At 39.7% G+C, this 27,409-nt stretch overlaps 1 protein-coding gene across 1 annotated transcript; it reads right to left on the bottom strand.

Moving 5' to 3' along the window:
- Positions 1 to 1,628: 1,628 nt before the first annotated feature.
- On the bottom strand, positions 1,629 to 26,296 carry kiz (kizuna centrosomal protein). The gene is made up of 15 exons (XM_061062824.1): positions 26,118 to 26,296; positions 25,545 to 25,607; positions 24,904 to 25,066; positions 23,144 to 23,218; positions 21,217 to 21,832; positions 20,821 to 21,079; positions 17,824 to 17,943; positions 16,949 to 17,113; positions 15,694 to 15,844; positions 13,577 to 13,733; positions 13,019 to 13,081; positions 11,566 to 11,676; positions 11,053 to 11,122; positions 4,449 to 4,495; positions 1,629 to 3,508 (listed from the first exon to the last, which is right to left on the bottom strand). Exons 1-15 carry the CDS (start codon positions 26,261 to 26,263, stop codon positions 3,408 to 3,410), a joined length of 2,307 nt encoding a protein of 768 aa, XP_060918807.1. The 5' UTR covers positions 26,264 to 26,296; the 3' UTR covers positions 1,629 to 3,407.
- Between the last annotated feature and the right edge of the window lie 1,113 nt (positions 26,297 to 27,409).

Raw genomic sequence — 27,409 nt, 5'->3', positions numbered from 1 at the left:
GCTGCTATTTTGTGTAACCTACTGTATATCTTTTTCATGGAAAACATATACAAAGGCTCTTTCAGTCTGTGGGCTCTCAATCACCTCCTCTGACAACTCGTTGGCATGATCAAATTTAGCCATGTCAGCTTATTTCGATCAGATTTATAACCGGCTAAAAATAGAATCCTCATCGCTGGTTTAGCAGAATAGGCGCCCCATGTACAGAGGCTACAGACCTTGTTGCACTTGCTGCAGGTTCAACTTCAGATGTTGTTTGGCGCATGTCATCCCCCGCCCTCTCTCTCCCCACAGTTCCTGTCACTTTTAAGCTATCCAATCCAAATGAAGGCAAAAGCTAAAAAAAAAAGATCCTCACAGGAGCTTTATTTAATCCTTTATTTTTTGTACTAAATGTAGTCCAAGCCTAAGATCTCGGTTCAGCTTAACATGAAAAGAGAAACAACCGTAAACTAGGACTAACTGATAATTACAGTAACATTTAAGCAGGTAAAAAAAGATGTCCCTAATCCTTGAGTGAATTAGATAAAAGGTAACTTTATATAAAGATAAAGAGTCATTCCAAGACATTTGTATCTACATTAGCCAACAATGAATTATGATGATTGAAGGTACAGAAGACAACTCCTCCACAATGGAGATATGTTTTCTAATAATGTACTTGGAAAAAAGACCGCTCCAAAATTCAACCTGGAATATTAATAAAGAGAGAGATTAATAAAGATGTTACAGCAGACTGTTAACAGACTAGAATCTATTTTAGAGATTTACTACACACTGGGAGCAAAATGCAGATAGTCACCTTGTAGTTGTTGCTGTCAGGTAGCTGGTATTTCATGCCTGGTTCTCCTCTTATCTTACCTGAAATGCCTGCAGTATTGTTAAACAGCTGACAGGCACAGATAGTTAATAAAGCACCATACTGCCAGACCGTGACCTTAGTTGTTATGCTGTATATGGAGCTATATGAGCATGTAAAGAATGAGTCATAGTGGAAAAAATGTGGGTTCGATCATAAAACATGCTCCTTCGATACATGGCTGCAGTGCATGGTATTGTTGTGTTAGTAACTTATTATGGTAAAATGAATTTTTACAGTTACAGAACATTATATAAAACAAGTGAGATATATCACTTCAGCAACAAGCTCCCGCCGATCCAGAGATACAGAAGGAACACTTCTCTCTTCATGCACCTCATGACTGATACGCAGTCACTTTTCAAAGAATGTTTCACACACAAAAAAAAAGCTTCTCAAGGCCATAGAATGTGAACTGAAACACGTTGCTTCAGGTGTCCTATTTCTGTTGTTTTTACAATTGTGCTTACTTATTTTCATCTGAAAAGGACTCACACTGTCAAGCAAGTCTCCGTGACCTTTGTGCCCACATTGAAGCAGTGGCAATCATTTAAATGATACACCTTAGCTGATGTGTTCAAGAATAATGGAGTCAGACATTTTGACACAACTGATAATGAGAAAAAACCTTGACTTTCTTCAATTTTCCAAGAAATATTTAAGATTCCAAACCCACCTTACTGGATATTTTATAATCTATTTCAATGTCAGCCATCTCTAATTCTTACCGAAGCGCTCATTTCAGCAACAATAAATGTTGGAATCTGGATGCTGTTTGAAAAGATATCGACATTTTATTTAAGTGTTCTAAAGAAACATGAGCTATTGCTTGACAGGAATGATCAAACCACCGAGAAAAAAAAACTAAATTTTCCTTTGGATTTCTAGGACCCTTCCCCTTTAGTGTCACGTACACAGGTAGCATTGAAGCTCACGAGTTATGGTAGTCTCTCTGGTTTAATGTATTTACTGAAGTGGAAGTGAAATGTGAAGGCACAGCATGTTTTAAAGGTGGGGCTTCACTGAAAGACGACTTCCTCCAGATACCCATGTTCTTATAGCTGAAAAAATATACTTTATTATGAGGAAAAATACACATAACAAAAGGTTCAGGTGAAAAACTATTGCTTTTCTGTACAGCATTACAAGTCATTTTTACAATCATATTAAAAATATATGTTTGGAGACAGAGAAGAGTTTATATCTGATGACATGATCTAATAAATCAAAATAAACACACATTTCAACATATACATAACAGATGAGGTAATGTTGCAACATCTCTGATTTGAATTGAGTTACTCGCTATATTGATATCATCCCTTAACTGCCACATAAAACCTCACGTCCTCCAATGACAGTGTGACTGCACGTGCTCTTAAAAGAATGAGCCGAATATGATCCTCATCGTCGCCCTGACATGGCATCAGAGAAGTTCTTTTAAAAAAAAAAAAATGTATTGTGTTAGTACACATTAGCACAATATAACTCCACTTCCACCGTGAGCCATCTGTCACACACAAGTATCTGTTGACATGCTCCTTAACATGGATATTATGTTAGGGAGCCTTTTAGCAAACTCCAAATTATTCTGCCACAGTCCCTTTTCTGTGGTGGGTCAGGGCTGTCTGAAGCCATTATAGGTAATGAATGTGGAGTCCTACTTTAAAAGGTTCAGGCATGTAAAGTCACCTACAGCTGACTAATGGAATCCTGCTGACACTGAATGCCAGGGGCTTTTACCACATCCAGGAATGGCAGTTTTGGGAATTTACACTGCAGACATAATGAACTATAAATGTAAACTTGGAAATGTAGCCTCCCACACAGCAGCTCTGAGTTATTAATAGATACAGACCATTCAATACTGCAAAAATGATAAAATTGCAGAAGATTGTTTCAGCAGCAATTATGCTTCTCGGGACTCATTTGCACAACAAAGATAAGAAGTGAGATATGCATCTTTGTGTTTCTGTAGAATGAGTACAGTTATTAAAGACGAGCTTGTAGAAAACATGTGTAGAGCAGTTGGAGGATCTAAATATTCGGAGTTTGTGAGCGCTACAACACTTTGTGCCCTGGGAGATGGGCCTCTTCAGCAGGTTCACAGTTCGGGCAGCAGCGTGCAGAGTGGCCATTGTGCTTTGTCATTTCACAGGTGACTCACATCATTACACTCGAGCATGCTGGAGGTAGAGCACTCGGAGATGCTTGCGGCATTCAAAATGCATGATTTTCAGCCTAGTGCAAACAAATCGCTTTAAAAGATCAGTTTAATCTATTTCGAGCTGTTATTATGAGCCGGGAGAGTTGTTCAGATAAAGAGACTGAAGCAGGGTTAACATCAGAGTGTTGGACAACTCTTCATGTACTTTACCCAGCGTGAGAGCTGTCAACTTTATTATTTGTTTTTACGATACACTATGCATATGATTTACATTGCAGACCACTAAAATGATGGTCAGGAGGTGAATTACTGTGAGCCAAACTGCCTTGAATCTGCAGTGATATAATGAATGTGCGTCACAAATATATCCGTGGGGGAATTTCAGTCATAGAAGTCATCAATATGATTGTTTGTGTTGAAGCGTTGAGGACACAAGACTGCTTCGATCTCTGAGTTGCTGTCATCGGATTCCCCCCAGAAAGCTATAAAAAAATAAAAAAAACAGAAAGAAGACAAGACTGTTATATCTAGGTGTTCAAACCTTCCATGGTGTATCAAAGTGTAACCTTTTACATGGTCTATGACATTTCTTCACTCAGTCAATTCATCACTCTCGCTATAAGCGTTCCAGGATTTAATGCTCTGAAGCTAAGCTCAACCTGAGTTGGATTTTACCATGAAACGTTAACATTCTACCTTTTATAGATTTGAATTGCATTGAATCTCTCTGATAAAATTAATTTGTGGCAACCTAATAAAAGCTGTGAAAACCTTAATAAAGATGTGATAGTAGAATCCAACAGGACATCAATTGGGTGCAATTGCTAAAGTCATATTCCAAATTCTGTTTAGTTTATTCATATATTTACCAGCTAAAGTCTAAAGAAACTTGTGTGATGATCGTTGTTACTTGGGTATGGAGCATTGAAAAAGGTCCTCCACCAACTTTGCACTGACAATTAGGCGTTTTAAAATCATCCCTTCACAAAAATAAAAATCCAATTGTCTGTCTCCTCCCCCTCCCCCAATCAACACATTCCTTTCATAGCATTATTGAAAGCACTTAAATTGCCCAACATTTTTTTGCTTTTGACACAAAAAAGAAAAGGAAATTACACACAGTCCCTTGGATAGAACTTCATTCATCAGAGGAATAAGTAGTATTTGCTGCTAACACTAATCTAAGCTTTTAGTAACCTGGATTTGGCTTCAATGTCATTTTTTTTTTCATTTACACGTCCTCAAAAGGCATAGCTGCATTTAAAGATACATTTAATCAAACAGATGGTGTTCTTGTGAAACTCAAAAATGTGAAATATTTTTATACTTCACTACACAACCTCTTTATAGTGATCTATTCGGTGTAATTAACCTTTTGTTGTTGTTTTTTTACACTTAATTGAAATGACTGTGTGTACTCACCTTTTGACTGTAGAGCAGAAAGAGCCTTTGCGTTAGTCTTCTCTTTTCTGGAAACACAAAGACAGTTATTGGCCTTGTAAACTTCATACCTTAGGCTCTCTGTACAGCTTTTTTGCACCAAAAATAGATACAAGGCTAAAATGTGAGGCAGACAGTAGAGCAGAGGGAACTTCATTGACTCCTGTTCTAATTGTGCCATAGGATTTCCACATGGCCCTCTTTATAGAAAAAAAAGTCCAGAGACAGGGTTGCCAGGTTCCCATAGTTCTGGTGATATCGCTATGTAAATGTGTGACCTCCGAAAAGGCTTTGATCTACCCCAATGCATATGCAATAAGGCCCCCTGTTCCACTTTTAAAGGCCTCCTCTTTAATTTACATCATCACAGAGCCTATTCAAAAGCCCACAATATAGCCCCATCATCTCTCAGGTTAGCATACATATCCATACGGCTTATTTGTTTGGACCTTCTATATCCGAGCTGTGTTGATGCTTTTCTTAGAAACCGGGAGAAAAAAAGATGTAGAGTTTAAGCAGATGAGCCCCCCCCCTCCCCCATCTGCATCAATTCAAACCCATGACCTCTTTGATTGTCATCCTCTCATCTCCTCATCTCTAGCTCAGCTAAATCTTGGCACATGTGACTGTACATTGAGTATAAGCACCAAATTACTGTGGCTGCCTTCCAATTGCTATCTTGCAAACTATATATTGATGCTTTGCACCACTCAAGGCAGAATGAGAGAAAAGGGATGCAACTCCCATTCCTAACTGTGAACAGATTGCTTCGTGTTAAACGCACTATACCATGAAGCCAGTATAATCATTGGAATATAACCTTTATATTCATCTGTGTAAAGGACTGTAAACAGGGAATTTGGATGGTTCTTGTATCTGTTCAGAAGCTCGCAAATCAAACCAAAGGCTGAGGAAAAACATAATACAAAAAATGAGGAAAAGACTGTGAGACACAAAAACAAATAATAGGCATGCAAGCTGAAGGTGCATTGCTTGTCAGGGTGTTGTGTCTTGTTGAAGTAAAGCATATAGTTTGCCAAAATTAGTACTAAGTACATTCTTTTATATAATTTGGTCTTTTTCTTTTGGTAAATGCAAAGTTGGAAGGACGATAAGCAAACACATAAGCATCAGCATTCGCTTTTAATTGAGATTTCTGAAAATAATACACAACTTGAAAATGTAAAATGTATTGTTTATTCAGAAATGAGGACAGAAATGATTTTTTTTGTGTCAACACTACAGTAAAACCATCATGATGTGTTTTCAGATTTTGTATAGTTGAAGGTTGGATATTAAGGCAAGGGATATACTTTTTAATGTAGAAAGTGACGTCCCCCTGCCATCCAGATTTAGCTTTATAAAATGCTTGAGAGATATAGTACAGAAGGTAAAGCGTAACTAAACCACAAGTCGTGTGCATCCATTTATAACTGTAAGGGAAAAAAACTCAAACAAACCTTACAGGAGCAAAAATACAGCAATAATCTATATGATCACTTCCTCTCCTTTACTGCAGTAATAGCTGCAACTGACAGTAAATTAGGCTTTTCTTTTCTTGAACTTCCCCCTGGGATTGGAATAGTCTATCAGCTGTTCCACTTCAGTGAGGGACAGGACTGATTTCAAGACAGGGTTATTACCATAGAGAGCCTAGTCTGCAGCTGACCCTACCAATCCAATATTCCGTTTACATAAACATTTATGCCAGTTCATCTTCAGCTGAGTTTCCCTTAATTGAGGCAATGATCTGAATATGTAAGACTGGGCTGGCCAGGGTTTTACAGGCTCTGCTAGATGGAGGTGAATGTAATGTGTAAAATGATGCAAATTATAGCCACTGTAATGTCCTCTGTGTGTTTTCAAATGCTTCACTCATTCTTCTTCTCTGTCCATTGCAATGGTTTCATATTGTTGTTTATCTCATGTTTTCTGTGTCTGCTTTGCACATCTGAGTCCACAACTACTTTTTTTTTTTACAAATGTATGTTGAGGTTTATACATATTACAACATTTTAGCTTGACGGAAAAGGGACAATAACTTATTCCGGCTACTGTCTCAGTGATAAATAAAGTGCTAACATTACATTAATGATTTACATGAATCATGCTAACACATATTTCAGGCATTAAGTGTATATCAAAGGATACAATTACTACCATTGGTCTGAGATCAAGAAACATGTGAAATATTTATTTCAAAATAATCCAATAGTAAAATAAAATACAATGTATATGGGTTGAAGTTAAAGGTTCATTAAGAGCCATGGACAGCATTTCATTTTTCTTCCTTGTGATGATTGTGTCACCCTGAGAGCAGCATCCTGTGTGCTTTTTATTAATGATACTTTAGCTACTCTGGTGAAGAACAAATACACAAAAACGGATACTGGTACTTCAAACCTCCAAAAAATACAGGATTGGCCGGTTGAGATTGCAGTAGTCAAGTGCTTCTCTTAAGCAGCCCATAAATGTGCAAATATAAATGACTGATTGCACATCTGAACTTGAGTTAGGTGTTAACTTAACGAATAGGTCCAGTGTTGTAGCATTATGTTTCTTCTGGAAATATCTAATGAACATACTGTCCTTTCACACTTAAGTTTAAAAACATGAACACAAAGGACTAGAGCCTGTTTCTTAAAGACACATTGGATTTACAATCCTTCAGTCACATTGGTGAGCATGAGGACTGTAAGAGAAAATAATGCTTACCAAGCATTTAATAATGCTTTGCACACATCAATAGGTAGAAAACTGCTTTTATTTACCCTGGCTTTTTTTAAGCTCCAGCCACCCACACACAAATGCTAATAGCACAATAGCACTTTTGCACAGCGGTGCTTGTCTAAAGGTAAAGGGAGACCCATCACCTCATCATTCCCATCAACTCCTACTCCCATCCCAGCTATGACCCCGCAGAAACATTGTTTAGGCTCCGTTTTGATGTACTCTAACGGGCCTGAATGGTAGCAGGATATAGCCCTCAGTGGGGGCAAACAGTGAGAGGGAACAGTGAGTGCACAGTGAGTGAGTGGGCACTCTCTAACATGTGAGTGCTCTCTGCTGGCAACCAGTAAGTACTGCAACTCAGAGGAAGAGGTGTTGGGCCAATTATTTTCAACACAGCATACACTCCTCCTAACTGGCGATAGTCTTGAGGAGGCGACTGGTGCAAGGGATGGCTAAAAGACGATGATTCATCTCATGTTAGAGTTTATTGGGAATCATGACCCACATTTACTGGCTTGTACTGCACACTGCCAAAAGCATATGCATAGAACTTTATGACAAGGTTAAAATATAAATCAATCAAAATGCTATCGGAAAATGCCTAATGAATTACTCCCGATTTACAAATCAAAACTTTTATTCATTTTTTTTCCACTTTCAGCCCAAGAACAGCTCATGGCAATCACAAGAAGATGATTTGAGTAAAGTAAAGTTTCAATTGTTTTTTAATTAACCTTGTTAATACAGTTCATCGGAAAAACAAATTAGGGCAACAGAATTGAATGAAATAAAACTAGAAATTGTTTGAAAGATGAGTTTGATAAGCATTCTTTACTGATGTGAGTCTGCTTATGCATGACAGTTACCTCCTCTGGTTGGAGACTCTTAATGCTGCCTTCAGCTATAGTCAAGGTCTTATGTTGTAGTCTTGTGTTTTATTCTATTGAAAAGCAGGAGATTAAGTGCTAAATTACAAATAAAAAAATAGACCAATTTGATTCCCTTTTTTTCCCACAGAAGAAAATATTCAATGCTGCCTCTTGCCTGATTGTGACCCTACTGCCTGCAAGTTTACTTTAAATATAATATAGTTTATTAAATTGTTTGAATATGTTTTCCTTCTCCCACTTATGGGTTTTAGAACAGCAATCCTCCATCTCCCACAAACTCCTTGTGTGTCACTGCCTCTCTGTCTCCCTCTATCCCTAGCTTTGGTTTTCTACATCCCCTCCCCTCCAGTCTTTTCTCTCAGCTCATGGCCCTCTCACCCCTCCATCCCTCCTCCCAGCAAGCTGTCAGAGATCCACACACATTGCCTCCCCACATGAGAGAGAGAGAGCTTCTGATTTTGACACTCTGAGTGATTTGAGGTCGAATGCTTGAGCACATCCTGTTGTCCAAGGCAAAGCTGTAAACCACTAATTGTTGAGTCAAGGTTTTTGTCAAGCAGGCACTAGGCACAACAATCATCACACCAGCTGATGGCTGGAGGATTTTGTGTCTGTGTGTTTGTCTAGGGCTATGTGTGTGTACATGTTTTCAAGCATTTATTGGGATCAGAAAAAGGGGTGGAATAAAAAAAAAAAAAAAGCAAAATAAAAATAAGAAAGGAGTGGCATCTGAAATGCCTACAGTAGAAAGGAGCACAATGATTCTTTGCACGAGAGGAAGCAGTGGCATGCATTGGCGTACAAAGGGGAACAAGTGGTCTTTACATGGAGTGCAGCTGCTTATTAAGACTCACTCCTTCGTGCATTATTCCTTTCATCCCCACTCAACCACAAAGTGATTTTACTTTGCCACTCACAAAGACAGCAAAAGATTTATAATGGACAAATCAGTCGCTTCCCCACGAGTTATAATACAATATACAGCACATTCTATAAAAGTATCTGACTGAAAAACACTGTGTGGGAGAGAGCATGGAAGAGAGAGTGAGAGAAAAAAAAAAAGAATATGAAAGAGCCCAATTCTCTCGAATGCCATAATAGTGAAATGAGCACATATAAATGTGTTAAGAGTATCTCTTTGCATCTTGTATAGACTGCATGTATTTAATCTGTAAAGCTTATTAAGGCCCTAGTCATTGCTATGCAAAGCAGCACCCAGCGCTTTTCTCTCGCTTTTCAGCTGAGTGCAGTGTTTGGCCAATAGGACTGGCCCCCCGCCTCTCATTCTGCATTCATAACATGCAACATTTGCACAATGTATCTCTCAAAGGCCCTGAATAGAAGGCCTTAATACTCATGTAAACAACTGCAAACCAATTACTTAATGAATCGGGCCCACACATAATGAGGAGCCTCACAAAGGGCTATAAATGCATTTTTTGCACCAAAGCCTCTGCTTTTAACTACAATCCCTCTGCTGTAGTCTAGGCTTAACTAGCAAATCATAATTATTGTCTAAGACAACAGAGAGGAAGCCATTTTTGTATTTTGAGTCCAGCTCCATCCTCCTTTTGATGTCACTCATCAGCTCACTGACAAAATAAAGCAAATAATTAACAAGTAGGATGGAGAGGAGGAGGGGGGGGGGGGGGGGGTGTACAGGAAGACAGAGCAAAAGAAGGGGCAAGAGAAGAAGAGAGGGCAAGAGAAAGAAGGAAGAAGAGAGATAGAGAGAGAAAGGAGGGAAGTAGAACGAGAACAGGCTGCAGTGTTATGCTTCTGCTTAAGTGCAGGGCTCCTAGACCACTTGTGGAAGTAATAAAGCACAAGAACTGACTGTGGTAAGTGGAATGCTTAAATCTAAGAATCCAGGAGAAGCAAAGAAGAGACCGGGGGAATCGCTGTATGACCAAAGAAAGAATAATGGTCATGTTTACTTGGAACGCTTGCCATTGTGTCCTTCCTAACCGGATTGATATTTGAGGGTCTGGCATCCAAAACTACCTATTTGTCTAATTTTACCCAACTTTTCCCAGCATTCAGTGTTGCTGTCTAATTTTTATTTTTTGCAAATTGTGTTTAATCACATGCGCTGCAGATTTCCCATGCACATTAATGACAGGGAGAGGGGCACCATCTGAAAGAGTCCGGGCCTGAAATTGGCTCATGTTTATTAAAGAGGGTGGTCATTGGGGTTGGCAGTGGCAGACATCAGCAGCTATGAGGACCACAATAGAGCCAGCCCATTAGGCCCTTCCCTGGGCTAATAGGCAGACTGGGAGCGCCTGTTTGCCAGGCCAGAGAGATACAGACTTCAGCCCTCGTGTCAGCGTGGTGCCCAGTAATCACATGAAATCAGAGAAGATTATTCCTCATAACGTTTACCCAGCCATTACTACAGCCAAAATGGGTTCGCAGTGAAGAGGTGCTCTGAGGACCCGGCATGCAATTGCAGATTTGATGAAGTCGTGTTGATATTCAAATGTAACCGTGATGGTGCTAGCTTCCACCAAGCTATTTATCATTAGATCATCTTTTCCAGTCCACTTAGGCCTCTGATTTGAGCAGCATAAATGTGTTTCAAGGGTGAAAAATGAAAGGACATTTGTCCTTGTCAACACTTGAATCCCCTTCTTCCATAACAGTTGTCCCTGATTCTCTTCTTGACATGATCTGTTTGCATTCTGACAACAAGCCTGAAGACAGCGAGATTATGACTCCAATTTATTTTTGTGTTAACAGTTTTGCTTTTGATTTCTCAAACCTGGCTGAACCCTGCAAACGGTGAGTGAGAGGGGCTTTGGGAGGCTTTTGTCTTTATAAGCGAGTTAATGGGTGGCGCCCCCTTGATCTTATGGAAATGAACAGGGAATTATTAGTGCGGCCATGCAAATGTACATCAACCACTTTGGTGTCTGGTGGCCCATTTCCTGTGGCCCGTTGAATAATAACAATGTTCTTACCGAGGGTAAGGGTCTTGATGTGAGGAGCGTTTGGCCCTCCCCAGGTCCTCTTCACAGCCATGATTTATTCCTTAAAAGAGCAAACAGGGCCTGATAAAACCATTTGATTAGGACATCTCTTCACAAGCTTATCAACAGTGCATATTAATGGTACAAACTTATGATAAGGCTAGTAATATGTGGACTTCTCATTGTCGAATGTTATATGGTTGTGTGAGAGGAATAAAATCTATATTTCTTATTTAGAATCAGCTTGAGGGCATTCCACTTATAACTAAGATGCCACATCAATAATAAAGTAACACGTTAAAGTTAGCTAGGAGGAATTAGGAACTAATAGTGAACCAAAAATGGTTGAGACAAATAGTTCTGGGCTTTGACTTGCTAACAGTAATGTACACAACAAACATGTCCTTTCTAGGGTGTCCTTATGAGTCATGAGAACATATGGCTAATGTTGACCAATGGTTAGGCTCCAGTTACTTGCTACTTAGAGTGCACCACATTTCTTACCTGAGAGGCCATCATTATCATCGTCCTCCTCCTCCTCCTCCTCCTCCTCTTCAGAACACTGCAGCCTTTCCTGCATGGCTGATTGTTTGAGTAACTGATATGCTTTTGTCTCTGTTAGGGGAAACACACACAAACACACAAGGGCACACACATAGACACACACACAAAGTCCCTGTCAAATATTTGCTTAAAACCTTGGTTTCCAACTTTCAGAGGGTTTCTGTGTTTGATGAGACAACATGGTTCAGTAGCTGAGTCTGTCGGTGTCACCGCTGAGCAGAGTGGGTGAAAACACTGTGCTCAATCAGCTGAGCTGTTGATCCAAGACTACATTATGTAGCAACACTTTCCATGAAGAAATCAGCACCTCACATTATCTCAGCACCCCCTACCAGGAAGGCAATGAGATACTTTCTTCTTTTTTTTATTTTTTTTAAACACTTGTAATTACTTTCTAGCACACTAAAGTAGGCATCGTATTTGAGACTACTCTGGAAAAAATTGACACAGCTGAAGAAAATAATAAATGGGCTGCTTTCTCAATGATGCTGCTTAAACACACTGCTTTAAAGAATAGAATACATGTTGGTCTTATGTCATGAGACCTCCTATTTTAGCGTGGTTTTCATTATAAAAGTGTCAGTATTGATCTTTGTCTCAAGAAACATTTAACATTTTTATTGCATCACAATCTCCAGTGTTATTCAACCCACTGCCCTTCATATCTCCATTCCCTGTACATATAGTCTTAATCACATCAGATATACAGAGCAGCATGTCTCTGTAATTACTATCAGTTCCAAGGTCACGGCATTTGATTGTGACATTGATGTAGCTCACCACAGCAAAAAAAACTTTTCCTTTAAAAAAAACAAAAAAAAAAACCTTTAGTCATGTTTTTTCATACTGGTCACTGCTTTTGATTTAGTGTAGCGATTGCAAGCTGGACTCATTTTGCTGGCTGTGCAGACACATGAAAGACCCCGTAGGAAATCTGATAGCCACGGGTTATATAGCATTGCTTTACATTTCAGAGGTGCAGCTCAGGGACAGGCACACCAACTGCTTCCAGGATGCCTTCATATCTAGTATTTTTTTCAAGTCCAGCCTTGCCGGAGCATTGTTTAGAAGATAATGAGAAGCGATGACAGATCTCTTGTGCTTCCCACCCTGGCACCCTGACAATTAAAGCAGCCACATTATGCTGGGGCCAGTGAATTATCAATTTTGCCACAATTCCTCGGACCAGGCTGAAAAGATAGCTAGTGTTTTCTTGGAGATAATTAGAGGGAACTAGCACAGCTCTTCAGGTGGGACTTTGACCCTGGATTCACCTTGATCATCCTGTCTTAGCCATTGCGTAAAAAGAGCCCATTATTCACTGCAGAGGGAAGAAAACAAACCACAACATAAGGACAGTGTGAATGCTGGGGCACCGGCGATGCCTTTTTACCTCTAATAGGAACACTTTCCACAGGGCTTTCGTCCTGGCTGTCCTCTTCAGTACTTTGTAGTTCTGTAAGAAAGGGAAGCGCATAGTGAGAAGCAGAGGCAGGGAGGAAGGGAGTTTAGGGATAGAAATGGGAATAGGGGTCTTTCTTTAGCTCTGAATAGAAGGCTGCATGCAAACTGGGCTGGGAGGGATTTATAAAAAAAAATCTCTATGGTGAAATTGATTCCTTTCATAAAAAGGGAAGTTTTAGTTCTTTGCAGTGGTGGTTTATAAAAAAATCAGTAGGCTACATTTGTTCCTATTAATGGCCTTGTTACATGTTATTGTGCAAAGAGACTGTTATCGTATTTGGAATGTTTGAGGCGCTTGTGGGAATCTACTTGCAACTATGCCAAAAATTTATATTTGTGATTAAGAGTTTTGAGTGTTTGAAAATGCAGCCATTCAGTCACAAACAATAAACCAAAGCATTAAAAAATGAAGTCTATTTCAAATATTGTAGTTTAATAACAATGTTCCATTCCTATCCTAGTAATATGAATAACAATCATCAGTAACCTTGCATCTGTTGCTTTCCTACTGGCCTGGCGGGCTTCACATATCCGTCAGCCAGGAGAGAAGGAGGACCACACGAAGAAGACAAGTCGCTCGCGTCCTCTGCTGAGGGGCACTCCTCACTGGACCGGGACACAAGTGTCCTCAGCAGCACTTTGGCCTGCAAGCAGCACAAATTAAAACCACACTCTTAATTGTTCCCATTTTGTGAAGGAAGTGTTAAATTGAACTCTCGCCGATTAGGCAAGTCATTTACTTTGGCCACGGCTGCTCGCACAGAGGTGCAGCTGTAGTGTGTGTTCAAACGCCAAGAGAAAATAACTTCAAATTCTCTCACTCTTTTAACTAAAAAAGATTATTTCACACACTTTCGCTCTCGCGCTCCCTCTCAATCACGCTTTTTTTTCTTCTCTTCTCCTTCTCTTCTCATCCATGAGATTAGAGAAGCGCCTAAAGAATGCAATCACCCTGGCGTTAATGTGCAACACATTCCAGATATCGCCCCTCTTGGCTGAGAGAATTGAGACAAACTGCTCTCTTCCTCCCTCTCCAGCTCATTTTTTTTTTATCTCTGGAGAGATGAGGATACACAATTAAGAGGAGCTGTTCCGGGAGATGAGGAGCAGGGAGATGCTACACACCGATTTCCTTTTTCTCCTTTTTTCCCTCCCCCATATCAAATCCTGCCATCATCATCTCTCTTTTGTGATCAAAGACTGCCTCTCAGCCTCAGATGGCCATTTGCTACTTTTAATGAGCACTAATATGGAGGGGATGATCAGGAGGACTTTGACAGTGACAAACTTTAAGTACATTGTAAGTTGTTATCAGAAGGTCGCACTGAACATTGACAATGTGCATGCTTTCATTTTCTGAGAGGGGAATGGAGGCAAACACATGCCAATCTTAGCTTAGCACTTGGTATTTGATGGCATTGCACAATAAAAACTGTCTTGATCCTTGTCCCCGATATCCTTCTTTGTTCTTTTTTTAGATTTAGTCAAATGTACCCTGGGTTGAGGGCTCTCGCAGACCCACTGCATTTTAAATATCAATGAATGCAACTGTTAGCACTTGAATATTCAAAGGGCCTCTTTGAGTGTGTGCATGCGAGCTGCATGCTCCCATTTGTCGGCGTATCCCGGCTGTGTGGCATTACGTGAATAGAAATTTCTGTTTGCTCTTGTGTGTAGAGAGTAAGCGGTTGTGTGAGAGGACAGAGAGGAAAGGGAGAGAGAAATAGAGGGAGAGTAGGAGAAATAGAGGGGAGGAGAGAGAAATAGATGGCGTACATGGAGTGAGAGAGATAAAGTGAGGAAAACATTTTTACTCAGGCTTCCGTGATGCACTTGGACACAATGATGTAGATGGCAGTGCCTCTCTTCCTTTGTCAGTTCATATCTTTGAGAGGCTCTACAGTCTCCCTCTTTGCCTCTCTCATTGCGCCGGGGACACTGGAGCAAGATCTCCAAGCCATAATAATTTAACAAAAATGTATGGCACAATAATTGAAACATTTGAAGAGAAAAAATCACATAATTGAAAAAAATGAAATTGTTGGAAAATTTCATAAAATTATCTTTCAGAATTATTTATAATTTATTTCTTTGTTAAGAAGAGAGTGATCCGTCAAAGGTCAACAAGAGGGGAATTTAAAATAATGCTGTGCACAGTGGTGAAGGTATAAACGTCTCCCTCATTCGTTTGGACCCAGCTGATGGCTATACTTTCGTCTAATACCAAATTAAAAGCAAGTGTTTTTGAGATGAATATACCAAATGAGATGAAAGAACCCGAGCAGAGGCTGCAATTTGTGATTAGCACATGGGTCAGGGTTCCCCTTCTGTTTAGGTCAATGTGTGGAGCAATCTGATGAGTAGGCAGCAGCATTTTGGCTTAACACAAAAGAGGCACTGAGTACTAACTACAGCTAATTTCTAAAAACATGCAAAGAGAACAGAAAAAAATCATCTTTGGAAAGAAGGAAAAAGGAGGCATTTTACTCCTATATGTATGTGTGTAGTAATGTCTGCCCACTTTTGGAACAAAGTGTATGTGAATACAAGTGTATGACTTCCTATTTGTGTATGAAGTTGCAGTGTATGTGCCTCCAACGCTACCTGGTGGCTGTAGGTGGCATGGCGCTCCAGCAGCAGCGGCGTGAACAGCTGGACTAAGCGCTCAGTGCTGAGGACACAGCGCTCCTTGAGCAGGAGGGCGTGCTTGAACCAGCGATCCCACAGCCGAGCAGCATCAGGAGGGAGGCTGGCGCTGTGGTGAGGGTGGGGATGGGATGGTTGGGGGGATAAAGAAAAGGCTTTTTTATTGAATACGAAGTACAGCGTCTGTAAACAATTATTATTCATCATTAAAGTACCGTAAGCAATTATTTTACTATAAACAAAATTGTATGTAACTTACAAGTTGAAGAATTTGGATTTGTCCCACTATTTTTTTATAAAATGCTTCCTACTGCTTACTCTTTATACCCCTAAGAATATATTGATCACTAATGACTACCAGTTAACACTCAAAAGACACAATTAGCCATATTGCTGGTGACAAAAAACGGACTAAAAAGGCGAGAGGCATCTCCCCAGGAAAGAAAGGATCACCGCTACATGTGTTTCTTTGGATTTAGTATATAGAAGCGGGAGCCTCACTGAAATCAATAGAGTAGTGAAGCAGAGCATGGATTTGGCTTGGCGTATGACTACTCATTATCCAAAGGACTGGAAGTCAGAGATAGGGCATTTTAATTTACTCATGACATTCACCCGTGCAGTGTTACTGCACGAGGTGACACCGAAGATGACCTTTATATTCGTCGGCGAGTGAGACTGTATCGAATGTTACCTTACAATATCTCAGCGACTCTTAGAAGTGCGTACCCCTTTCCCCGCCCACCCCAAAAAAAAAGAAGAAAAAAAAATGCACAGGCAGATATCCACTCTTTGTCTGGAAAAAGGAATTCCCCATTATTGCACGTCTGTTTAATGTATCCATGAAAAGAGAAGAAGTGTCAATTAAACTTTGAAGCTATAAAAGCACTGCTGTGTTCTCTGAATGGCTCAATTTCATGATTAATTACTTGTGTTGTCAAACATGTCATGATCTATACATGACACAGGATTTATAAAACTATATACAAAAATCCAGAAAATTACTGAAATATTTGAACATTAAATATTATTTTCATCAGCTAAGGAGTTGCATGTAACAATGTGACCCATTCAAAAGTTATGTTGTGAGTGTAGATTAAAAACAATATATATATTTTCAAGTTACATTACCATCTTAACAGAAATAACAGCATGGATAAAGTATTAATGGAATCAGTTTGTGCTGTATTTACGGAGGAACCACAAGCCTTACCTTATTTCATTAGGTTCAGTACAGGATCGGTGAGCACTCACTAGATCCTGTGGAAGCAGGCAGCCCTTTGCTGTGCTCCATGACAACCTCTGAAGCTCATGAAGGATGACTGCTCCACATGCTTCAAGGTCCTCGTCTTTCAAGCTCGATCCACCGTTACAAAGGCTGTTCAATATATAGAGAGTTGTCAGCTATTGCCATGGAGCCCTGTGCTCAGCCTGCAGGCCAGGAGCACATGGAGTACATCCAACTGCTAGCACTTCACACGCACATACATACATGCACACTGTATATTATAATCAAACACATCAATACACACACACACCTGCTGACATAATCTCACAGCAACACTTAATATTATATTGCAGGTCACGGCACAAGATTTCCACCCTTTTTGCAATAGAATATGTAGTAGAGATCATTTGCAGAACTCATGTTTCCACAGATGGGGGGGGGAAGAATACGAGTTGAAATACTGAAAACACTTTCCTCTGTCACACATTTATCCGTACTTCACAACAAGAAGTCCAATTATGGTAAATGAATCATGCTATGAAATAAAAAAAAAGGGCTTGTGAAAAATAAGCCCAGACTAATGAAACACATTCTCCATCCTCCATCTCCCTGACTCCCAACAACAATTCAATAGTGTGGTTACTATAACAATCCCATGTGTTCGGAAACCCCTCAGAAATAAAGACGTGTGCATGTCGTTGATGACACTTCATCTAAAGTGAGAGCCCTTGGCAGAAGGAAAATGTGCTTTCCTCATCTGTGCAAACTGCTCCATGGCCGTTAAATAAATACACACAGCGTTTAGTTTAGACAGGGAGAGATGACATTGTAAAGTTTGAAGAACGACAAGAAGGGCCTACCTGATAATTCTATTGAGTTGTCTTGCATCTATTGAAGAATCCACATACACACTGGTCCGGTCACCGTGGAGTCGTCCTTCAATGCAGTCCAGCAGAGTAAAGAGTCCTTTCTGGGAGAGACTAAAAGAAAAAAATACACATGAATGTAGTGAAGGGAAATAATAATAGAAGAGGCCAAGTGATCGAAATGCTCGCTTTTTTTTTTTTTTTTTTTTTTTAAATCTATGACACATTTTTCGTTGCAATTCCTCCTTGGGGTACTCAAGGACTGCTGAAGGAATCTGATCATTACAATGCTCCTACAATACAATAGAGGACTTCAACAATTCAAAGTGTGTATGTTGGTGGTAACACATTATAGGTTGTATGGAAAGCTTGTAAAAGTTGGATTTCAATACCGGAGTTCGTCGCTTTGCAGCCTAATGTTGAAACAAAACTTAACATTAGTTATAAACTGTATGGTTAAACAGAATGGTAAAATCCTTATGAATTGATTTAAAAAATAAAACATTTGGTGACATGACCACTTCCACCATCCCACATTAAGACGTGTAAGACAAAATGTTCCTTATGGGGAGGCCTAGATATGATTTCTTTTTGGTGAGAGATTTACACCTTAATTTGGTCCTCTGAGCTGCTGCAAAATGAAAAAAATGAATGTGGATATTGGGAATCCATCTCTTTCTTGAGCATTAAGCTCTGGGTGGCCCTCATTGAATTCTCACAGAAACCCCAAGCCGAGAGATCCTGAGCCCTCCTACATAAAAGGGGCCAAAAAGAATTTATGACAATCTGTAATGGGCTCCTGGGTTAGGGGTCAGCAAACAATTGCTCCCTCTTTTTTGCAGGTTGTTTCCTGGTAACATCCTGATTAAGCTTGCAACTTGAATTATATCCATGACATTCTGTAGTGTGCAATCCGTCTGTGCTAAGTCCTCTTCAGTGTGGCTGAAGTAGCATAGGCAAAAGCTCTATCTTTTTTTTCTCTCTCTCTCTCTCTTCCCTTATCGTCAGCGTGGGCCTTGAAATAGTCATCTTTCTCTTTCCACTTTATTTGTCAATGCTCTTCAAAAGGAGACCTTTAGAGAGTGAATTAGTTGTTTTTCTGCAAACCTCTCTCTCGCTGTCTCTCTCTCATTGTATTTTTGCCGGCTTTCATGTCAAGGTCTCCAACCTCACTTTAGATGCTGCCGTTGTCCGCATGTCGACATCATCAGGAGCATATTGTTAGCTGGGAGGAAGGGGTCAGCCTCTCTGCAGCGATATTGCTCTACAGTGTACAGTATTGACTCCAGGGTGATTTAGCACATGGACTGGCCTCAGTGTTGAGTGATTGGTGTTAGAAGAATCTCCCTGTACTGGTACAGGCGCAAATATAACACAAAAGAACAGAAAAAAAATACAAGAAGAAATAATAAAACCGGTGAGTGCAGGCACAATTTGACTGAATATGGAAACCGTCACATCTGTTAGAATATGTTCAATTTCTTCACTAAGATTAGAATTTAAAATAATAAAAAATCCACAACCAATTAATGTGTGTAAAAAACATGATGCCCCGACACTGCAAAGCCTTTAAATGACTATAAAGCCTCCACATTTAACATTTCACCTAAGTCTTGTATTTTAAAGAATTTTAATTGATGACAAGCTGTCACCAATTGGGCAGGGCCATCATGTGGTCCATGGACAACATATTTGAGAGCAGGACACAGTGACCCATTATGTTTAGTTTTGAAGAAAAAAACCAGGAGGATATTTCAGGCGTATACTCTCACTGGCCCCAGCCATGCTGGAGGAGCAATATAATGGGATAATATAATGAATTGCCCGGGCTTGTTTTTTCCTGACTGTGAGCTGAATGGAGGGAGCGATATAAACTCTAACCTTAAGAGAGCGAGAGAGAGAGAGAGAGAGAGAGAGAGAGTGATAGAGAGAGAGGAGAGAGAGTGGATGCTCTCTGAGCTGTACATCAAAGCCTCTGGATTTCTCCTCATACTCAGAAGCCCTCCGTGTTAACAATGAAAGCTTCAGCCCCCACCATCATCCCCCTGCACAGGCTAAACGCAGTTCCTCTCTTGAGGTCATGCAATAAACAGTCGACCACATGGAAACACAGTGAGTGGACCACAAACAAAACATGCTCAAATTTTAGCGAGAAAATGCGATCTGTCATACTACTTTTGTTAAATGAAGGTAAAAAAAACACATTTTAAAATAGATCAGTCACACTAGATAATGCTCAGAAAGGTCATTCACATTTGTAGTAACTGTTAAATATTTTTGTTGTCTTCAAAAACCTATTTCAAACATTTTTTGAAGAGAAATGTTATTTAGCTGTGACTATAAATGTAAATGGTCTCTCTGACAACATATACTGTAGTGTAGGGAAATGCAGAGGCTCTGGAAGCAAACATTCACATGGGATTTTCTGTGGCTCCATCCCCATCCAAAATGATCCTTCAACTCAGAGGCCATCATCACGCTAAGGATTTGTGGCTATAAGTGCTGTCCACATGCCCACCCTCCAGAACACTCTATGGTGCCACAAATTTCCTCCTCCAGTGGGGACTTCCTGAGGTCTCTCAAGCAGAAAATTGCTCTGTTACAGCATTATCTTGGATTAAGGCAATATTGTTGGTGACAGGTCCTGAGCTCTCCCTATAAGATGCATCACTGCCACCACCGCAGCTGCCTCTGAGCCACGGAGAGCATGGCGGTATGGACTGTGACTCCCACAATCCTCTCTGTCAGCTGTCTGATGTCATGGTGGCAAGGACTGCATAGTGTCTTCACCCGCTCCTATCATTAACAGCCTGCTGGAGTTCTGCATGGCTTTGCAGAACATTCTCATTTCTCCGTTTTCTCTGCATAAATTTAACTGCATTTTGTATGTTTTTAGAGGAGTATGTTCCCTGAGGCAATAGAAATTATAATGTTTCTTCCATTGCAACGCTTTGAAGAAAACACAAAACTAAGTACAACAAAGTCATTTACCTTTCCAATGTCACCACGGGAGCTGGGGATTCAAAGTTTAACTGGGATGTGTTCTTGGACCCTTCAGAGTGCAGGGATGATACAGGACTGTGTTGATTGTGATCATCATCTCTCCCAGAAGTGGTCTTCCTGTCAGGTGCCACACCCTCTGGTGGATCCTCTTCCAGCTCCGATTGTGTCAAAGAGATGGACAATTCACTAACACTACTCTCTGACAACTGCACATCAGAGCTCAGTGTGCTGACACTCTCACTTCTACCTGGATGTAAACACACAGCAAAGTATCACTTGGCTTATTTTTAACTGCAAAAGGGCAAAATAAAGTGCTCTCAACAAGAAATGGCAAAGACAATCAGAGATATAGGATAGCACAGAGCAAGGACTAGCACTGCAAACCTGGTGTATCTTGAGCTTCTTTTCCAAAAGTGGCTTGAGGCATCAAATTGCTAGGACCTCTCTCTTCATTTTCCATTATGGTCGACTGATGAGCCACGTCTCGGGACTCAGTGTGTTCTGCAGGGGAATTCTTAGCCTTCATGGGGCTACTGCTGCCAGGAGACGGATTCTTCTCAGGCCTGGTCAAGGTCATCAAAGGTGATGGCTCTTCTTCATCATCACTTCCAAAAGGCACATTGCCAGCTGTGCCTGTTAAGTCACAAACAGATGGGAGCACAGGCACCGTTCTTTCATGTTTGTCACTCAAATTACAGCCGTCAGGGGAATCGTTTGAGCCTGAAATGTCATCTGATAAATGTGCTCCGTTGCCGGCAGCTTCCTCTCCTACAACTCTGAAGTCCTTCAAAAGGCCACTTGGTAGACGTTCGCGGGAGTGCATGCTGCGATTGGGTGAACGATGCAATGCTTGGTGTGAGTGTACACTTGTGGTGCCAGCTTCAGCGTCAGACCCTCTGGAGGTCTGGCGGCCCATAAAAATCGCCGCAGTTGGTTTAGAAAAATTCTTGGTTGGGTGTAAAAAGGAACTGTCCTCGTGATATGTCGGCATAGCTTCATTCTGCAAAACAAGGTGAAATGAACATAATAAATTATTCTACAGCAACCATTTCAAGGACTTCTTTCAAGTGATATTTTTCAAAACATAAATTCAAAAAAAATCAATTCCTTGTTTAGGATAAATATTATGTTATTCTACTTAAGTGTATAACCCATCCACTTTACAATTTTGAAAAATGTAGTATAATCGGGCCAAGGACAGAATTCTTTTCACATGTTTTATAAGGATGTCTCAGGATCAGTGTTTTAACTTTTCATCTTATTAGAAATCCTTTAGACAAGTTTTGATTCATGTCTGCAATGTCACCAAGGGGGGAAGAGAGTGAAGCAAAAAAGCCTCCCTCCAAACATAATAACAAAAAGCATGGCTTCTGTTTCTTTTCTGATAAGCGTCTTAAATACCAAACAGTTAGCTGCTTAATAACATTCACTGTAAACCATGCAGCCTGCCCAGCAGATCCACAAAGTAGGTAAAAAAAAAGAGGAAAAGTTAATTTCTTGGCTGAGTGATTCCATCGGTAGCTGCAGGGCAAAGTAGAAAGTGTTTCACTAAAGTAGCAATTGATTCTTCTATCAATCTGCGGCACGCGTGTGCTCTTCCAAGGAATGTATTAAATATGAAAATCATATCCCGTTATCATCTGTCTCCAGCTTTCAGCCCGGTAAGCTTCCCTTAATGAATGCTGCAGCCTGAGGGACATGCACACTGCCAGCCAATGGCTTGTATGCATAATGGAGTGACGGTACCATTTTGCTCATTACAATATCGACAGGCTGACGGGGGTTTTGCACACAGTTACAAGTGACTGCTCTAGACAGCATGCTCCAAGTTATTATGAGATGTCTTAGACATTTCATCTAAAAGAGCTTTAACTGCTTTAAGTGAAGGGAGAAAGCAGCTATGGGCTTGAACTACATCGCGTGTACAGATGCACCAGCTAGGATTAGACACCTGTGCTATTACAGATACACAGTTTAAATGTAGACTCTTCTACAGATTTACAGGGCATAAAGTCTTCTTTCCTTTGTTACTCTGAATCTGAAAACACAGCTTGATAGAACAGAGATTTGAATGAATCTTGTAAACGTAAAAAAAAAAAAAGATGGATCAAGCATACAAAAACAGTAAGTGCCATTTTGCAAACATACAAAAATATGCATAAATTCACAAACAAACACACATGGCAGAAGTCACATAACACAAAGCACAAGTGTCATGTGTAAATACATGATGTTCAGTTACCTTCAAATATGAATGATACATGTATTACTATTCTAGGAGCATACACTTAGGAGCACAAATAGGCATTACCTTTTTTGCATCAGGCTCTTGTTCCAGTTTCTTTCTTGCATCCACAATACTGGAGATCTTTTTGAAATATTCAGCCTGTGAGAAATAAAAAAAAAAACTATGTGATATGAAACACATGCCCACCTGAAATTAAAAAATGACTTTTAAAGAGTTTTAGGTTTTTATGACACAAGTGAAACAATGACTGAAACTAAAGCAATACTGAGTACTGTATATTCCTCTTATAATCCTCATTTTACTGTTTGGGCTTGTTTAGCCTCTTTTTTGTAATGAATTTATTATGTATATATTTGTAGATAGTATCACTGTTTCTGTATTTCTTTAAGTCTAATCATTCTATATTAATCCTAAAAGCCCAGCTAGAAACAGTTGTTGCAAATTAGCCACGGCTAGAAACCTGTATGCATGGCATCTACTTTGTATTTTACATATGAAGCAATGTTGCATGTGTCCCAGTTAAATAAACAAATACAATAAAAAAACAAAACAAGACAAGAGTAGAACAATAGAAATAGATATAGATACAGAAATAGATATAGTTTGATCATTCTGATTACTGGCCGAACAAAATAAGAGGAAGGCAAGGAAGGAATTTTCTGTCCATTGCTTTGATAGTGCTGATGAATATTATCTGCACGAGGTACGAAAGCAAGAGTGACAACGTCAAGCATCAGTCAATCACTGCCAGTCACAACGGGTTGTCCCAAGTGAGTGTCCTCTTCGCTGCTGCTGACACCTTTAACAATTATCTCACTGGCCAGGCTAAACTGCCTTAATCCAACCCTCCAATTAAAAAGGCCTAATGGCTTCTTTAAAGCACTTGGATTATCTCAAACTATACTACCCCTATGAATCTAAATAATGGCAGTGTGCAGAAGAAGTAGAAGAAGATAGGTATTTGTCATTCATCCACTCTTTTATTTGAGAATTTTACTAGACGTACTCTCAAAGACTGCACTGAAATCTTGATCAATTTACCATGTTACAAAACTTTTCTTAATGCCCATAACACAATTCATGCTCTCCATTGTACCAAAAAGTCAGAGTTAAACCAGAATGATCAAGCTGACTTGATACAATGGAACAAAGACAACAGGACAACTAAAATAATAACAAACATGCAGGACTCAAAAGGCATAAAGAGGAAATAAACCAACTGCTTGAGGCTAGAGAATGACTAAACCTCTGGAGCACTTCAGAGTCTCTATATTGGGCAATTAACTCAGCGAGTCATAATTAGCCAATTTTGTTAATTTGATATTAAGCTGTCAAGCACTGTCGTTGAGTTTTAAGTGATAATCTGACTGGCTCATTGTTCTCTCGCTTGTTCATTTGCTTGTAGTGATAAATTGCACAGTTTGAGTGTTTACTATTGTCACATCAAGCAGTTGCAAATATTCCTCCTCAGTGTTAAAATGATATTCAACATCAAGGCAAATGATTATAACAATGCTTCAATAACAAATATACATTTCCTCAAATATTCACATTACAGTCGTAACCTGCTACAATAGAAGTGGGTTTTTTTTTAACACAGAGACTAAGAAAAATTGAATGGATGTGATAGAATAATTAAGAACAAAGTACAATTGTCTAAACCTAGATCAACCTGAGTGGGCGGCGGTATGTTGGTTGAGATTGATTTAACAAAACTCCATAATGAGGAAAACAACTCCACTGAACAAATTAAATTGTGTGTGTGTGTTTATGTGTGTGTGTGTGAGATAGAGAGAGAGAGAGAGAGAGAGCGAGCGAAATACCTTTTGTTGTTGCAGAGGGCCATGGTCAGGAGTATATTCCTTCATGCTAATTTCTATGCTCTCCACCTCTCTCAGAAGCTCAAGGTTTCTCATTTTCGCTCGTGCTTCCCTGTCACAGATTTCCTTGAGATAACTGCGCAGTTTGGAACACTTTATCTGTGAGCTGAAGGCAGTGGAGAAGCATTATTTCAAAGGAATATTATCTGGGACCATTGTCAAAAATAAGACCTAGACTTAACACAAAAAAAGGTGAAGCACAAAGCATTACTCATTCAAACTGTATTCTCGACCATCAGCTTCCCTGTCTTCACCTTGCATGTTAATATTTATGAAAATCAATTCAGATGAAAACAATCTGCTCTGCTTTTATCAAATGCATTATTATTTAGAAACAATTGGGTACTAGGGTGAAGAAAAATCTGAAACCTAAATGCCATCACTTTTATATTTATACTAATGGGGGGAAAAAACACTCATGCAGCATAAAATGTTCTGAACATATTTAGATTTCTTACTACCAATTCAATTTAAATTCTGAAATGTAGGTTCTTCATGAATGTCTCAAAGTTAAAGCTTAATGCAAAAGAAGAAGGATCAAAACAAGATGAGGCTTAATCTTTTTAATACAATGTGAAACTTACATTCTTATATCAGATCTTGAATAGGCAAACAGTTCCCTCTCCAGCTCAAGCCTTCGTGTCTCCCTGCACACACAAGTCAGAGGAGCTGTCACACAGATCACTGCAGCCTCACCGAGATTAAGGCTAATTGATGTCCAATTACGCAGAACAAAACGGTACTGCCATATTTCCTCATTACCAAACTGTAATGTGTATACTAATGTTGTGTTGGTTATGTTATGAATAACGTACCGACTATAGCTTCATGTTAATCCTTAATAATGTAAAGTTTACAACACAAAAAGTAGGCTACATAATTTGGCTTTCTTGAAAACTTTGTCTAACATGCGGACGTTTACGTTTGGTAGCTATAACAGTTAGCATTTTCAATTAATCAATATCGACTCTACTGTTAGCCTACCTAGCGGTAGCGTCGTAAGCTAATGAACTAGCTAACTATACGGCATCTCCAGGCTAGCCTGCCATATCCATGTGGTGAGCCGCTTGAGGAGCCCAGCAGTCAGCGTACAGCTCAACTCGACTCCGCGGTTCACCAGGCCGCGCTCCCGCTAACAAGAAAGAGGGAAAGCTCACCTCTTATGCATGCCTTGTTGAATCGATGATATGTTTTCATAATACTTGTCCTCGTTGCAACCCGTGTTGGCTATTTTGGCCATTTTCGCACTACTGTAAAGCCGAGACGACGTAGAAGAGGAGCTGATGTTTACGTTGGTTACCATGAGGACCGCTTCCCAGAAATCCCTGCTGATAAACAGAGTGAGCACGTGGTGTCTTCCTCCTCTCACTATCCCTCCTTTTAATTGACTGAATATTTTTGTTTTACAACTAAAAAGTGGTCTAGGTGTCACAAAATTCTTTACGACCGTCGGGTAGGGAAACATTATTTTTTTTATTTTTTTTACTTTATTTAAAAAAATATATAAATATATCCTATGTATTTGTCATTCCTGAAATGGCATTTATTTTTTGATTGTAAACTTTTGTACATTTCTAAACATTAAAATATAAAACATGTAAGCTTATATCCATGTATGCAATCTGGTAGCCTACCCAGTGAAATAGAGCAACATTTGAAAAAAAAAGTTTTCATTTTCTGGCAAAAGTAGGCTATATCTACTATAACTGCGTAGCTACAAAATACCAGGCATCAAATTAGCTTTCTTTGTCTTTTATATGATAAGCTTTTATCGCTCCAGCAGACAGATTGATTTCTCATTTACCAAGATGGCTGTTAGGCTATATCAATTATTGATCTTGTCTAACATTATCAAAGTTCAGCACTGACAATTCTCATAATGTCATGTTGTGACTGCGGCAGCATGCCATTTTTCCACATTGACAACAGTACATATTCTTGCAGGGATTTTGAAGTTGACACACCCTCCAAATAGCCTTCACATAATCTATCCTAATCAAGCAATTTTCCCAATTTCACTGCCATCATATTGCTCTTTTGCGGTTGAACTGGGGAGTTTTGTTGTCCTATTCTAATGCTAATCTACCCTATTCAGCATCTCTCTATGAGGCTATTTGTTGTGAAATAAATCCCCTTGTTTGCCTCCTGCATGTATAATTGATTATTGTTGCTAGGCTTTTTGTTTGTTCGGTGGAGAGCTGAAATGTGGTACTTTGGAGGTGATGAAGAAAATTGGACTTGGAGCATTGGTTTTCCAGTTGAGCTCAGCTGGAGTAGGTGCCATTGATCAACCTGTGTTGGATGTCATGTTACATCCATTGTCCATGATAATTTCAGGCATATCATTAATCAATAAAGTCAAAAACTATAAACATATTTTTTATGCTTGTGTTGCTCCCCCCTACTCCGTGTTTCAGGCAGAAAAGTCATTGAGTTACTTTGCATACAC

The sequence above is a fragment of the Labrus mixtus genome, chromosome 18, assembly GCF_963584025.1.
Source record: "Labrus mixtus chromosome 18, fLabMix1.1, whole genome shotgun sequence".
In the NCBI taxonomy this organism is placed as follows: domain Eukaryota; kingdom Metazoa; phylum Chordata; class Actinopteri; order Labriformes; family Labridae; genus Labrus; species Labrus mixtus.
This window is presented reverse-complemented; position numbering and strand designations above follow the sequence as displayed.

Coding starts and splice junctions, on each gene's coding strand:
- kiz (XM_061062824.1), bottom strand. CDS start 26,263: ATGGTAACCAACGTAAACATCAGCTCCTCTTCTACGTCGTCTCGGCTT. Junction 25,608..26,117: donor CAACAAGGCATGCATAAGAG/GTGAGCTTTCCC, acceptor TTGTGTGTGCAG/GGAGACACGAAGGCTTGAGC. Junction 23,219..24,903: donor GCCCTCTGCAACAACAAAAG/GTATTTCGCTCG, acceptor TATTTCTCACAG/GCTGAATATTTCAAAAAGAT.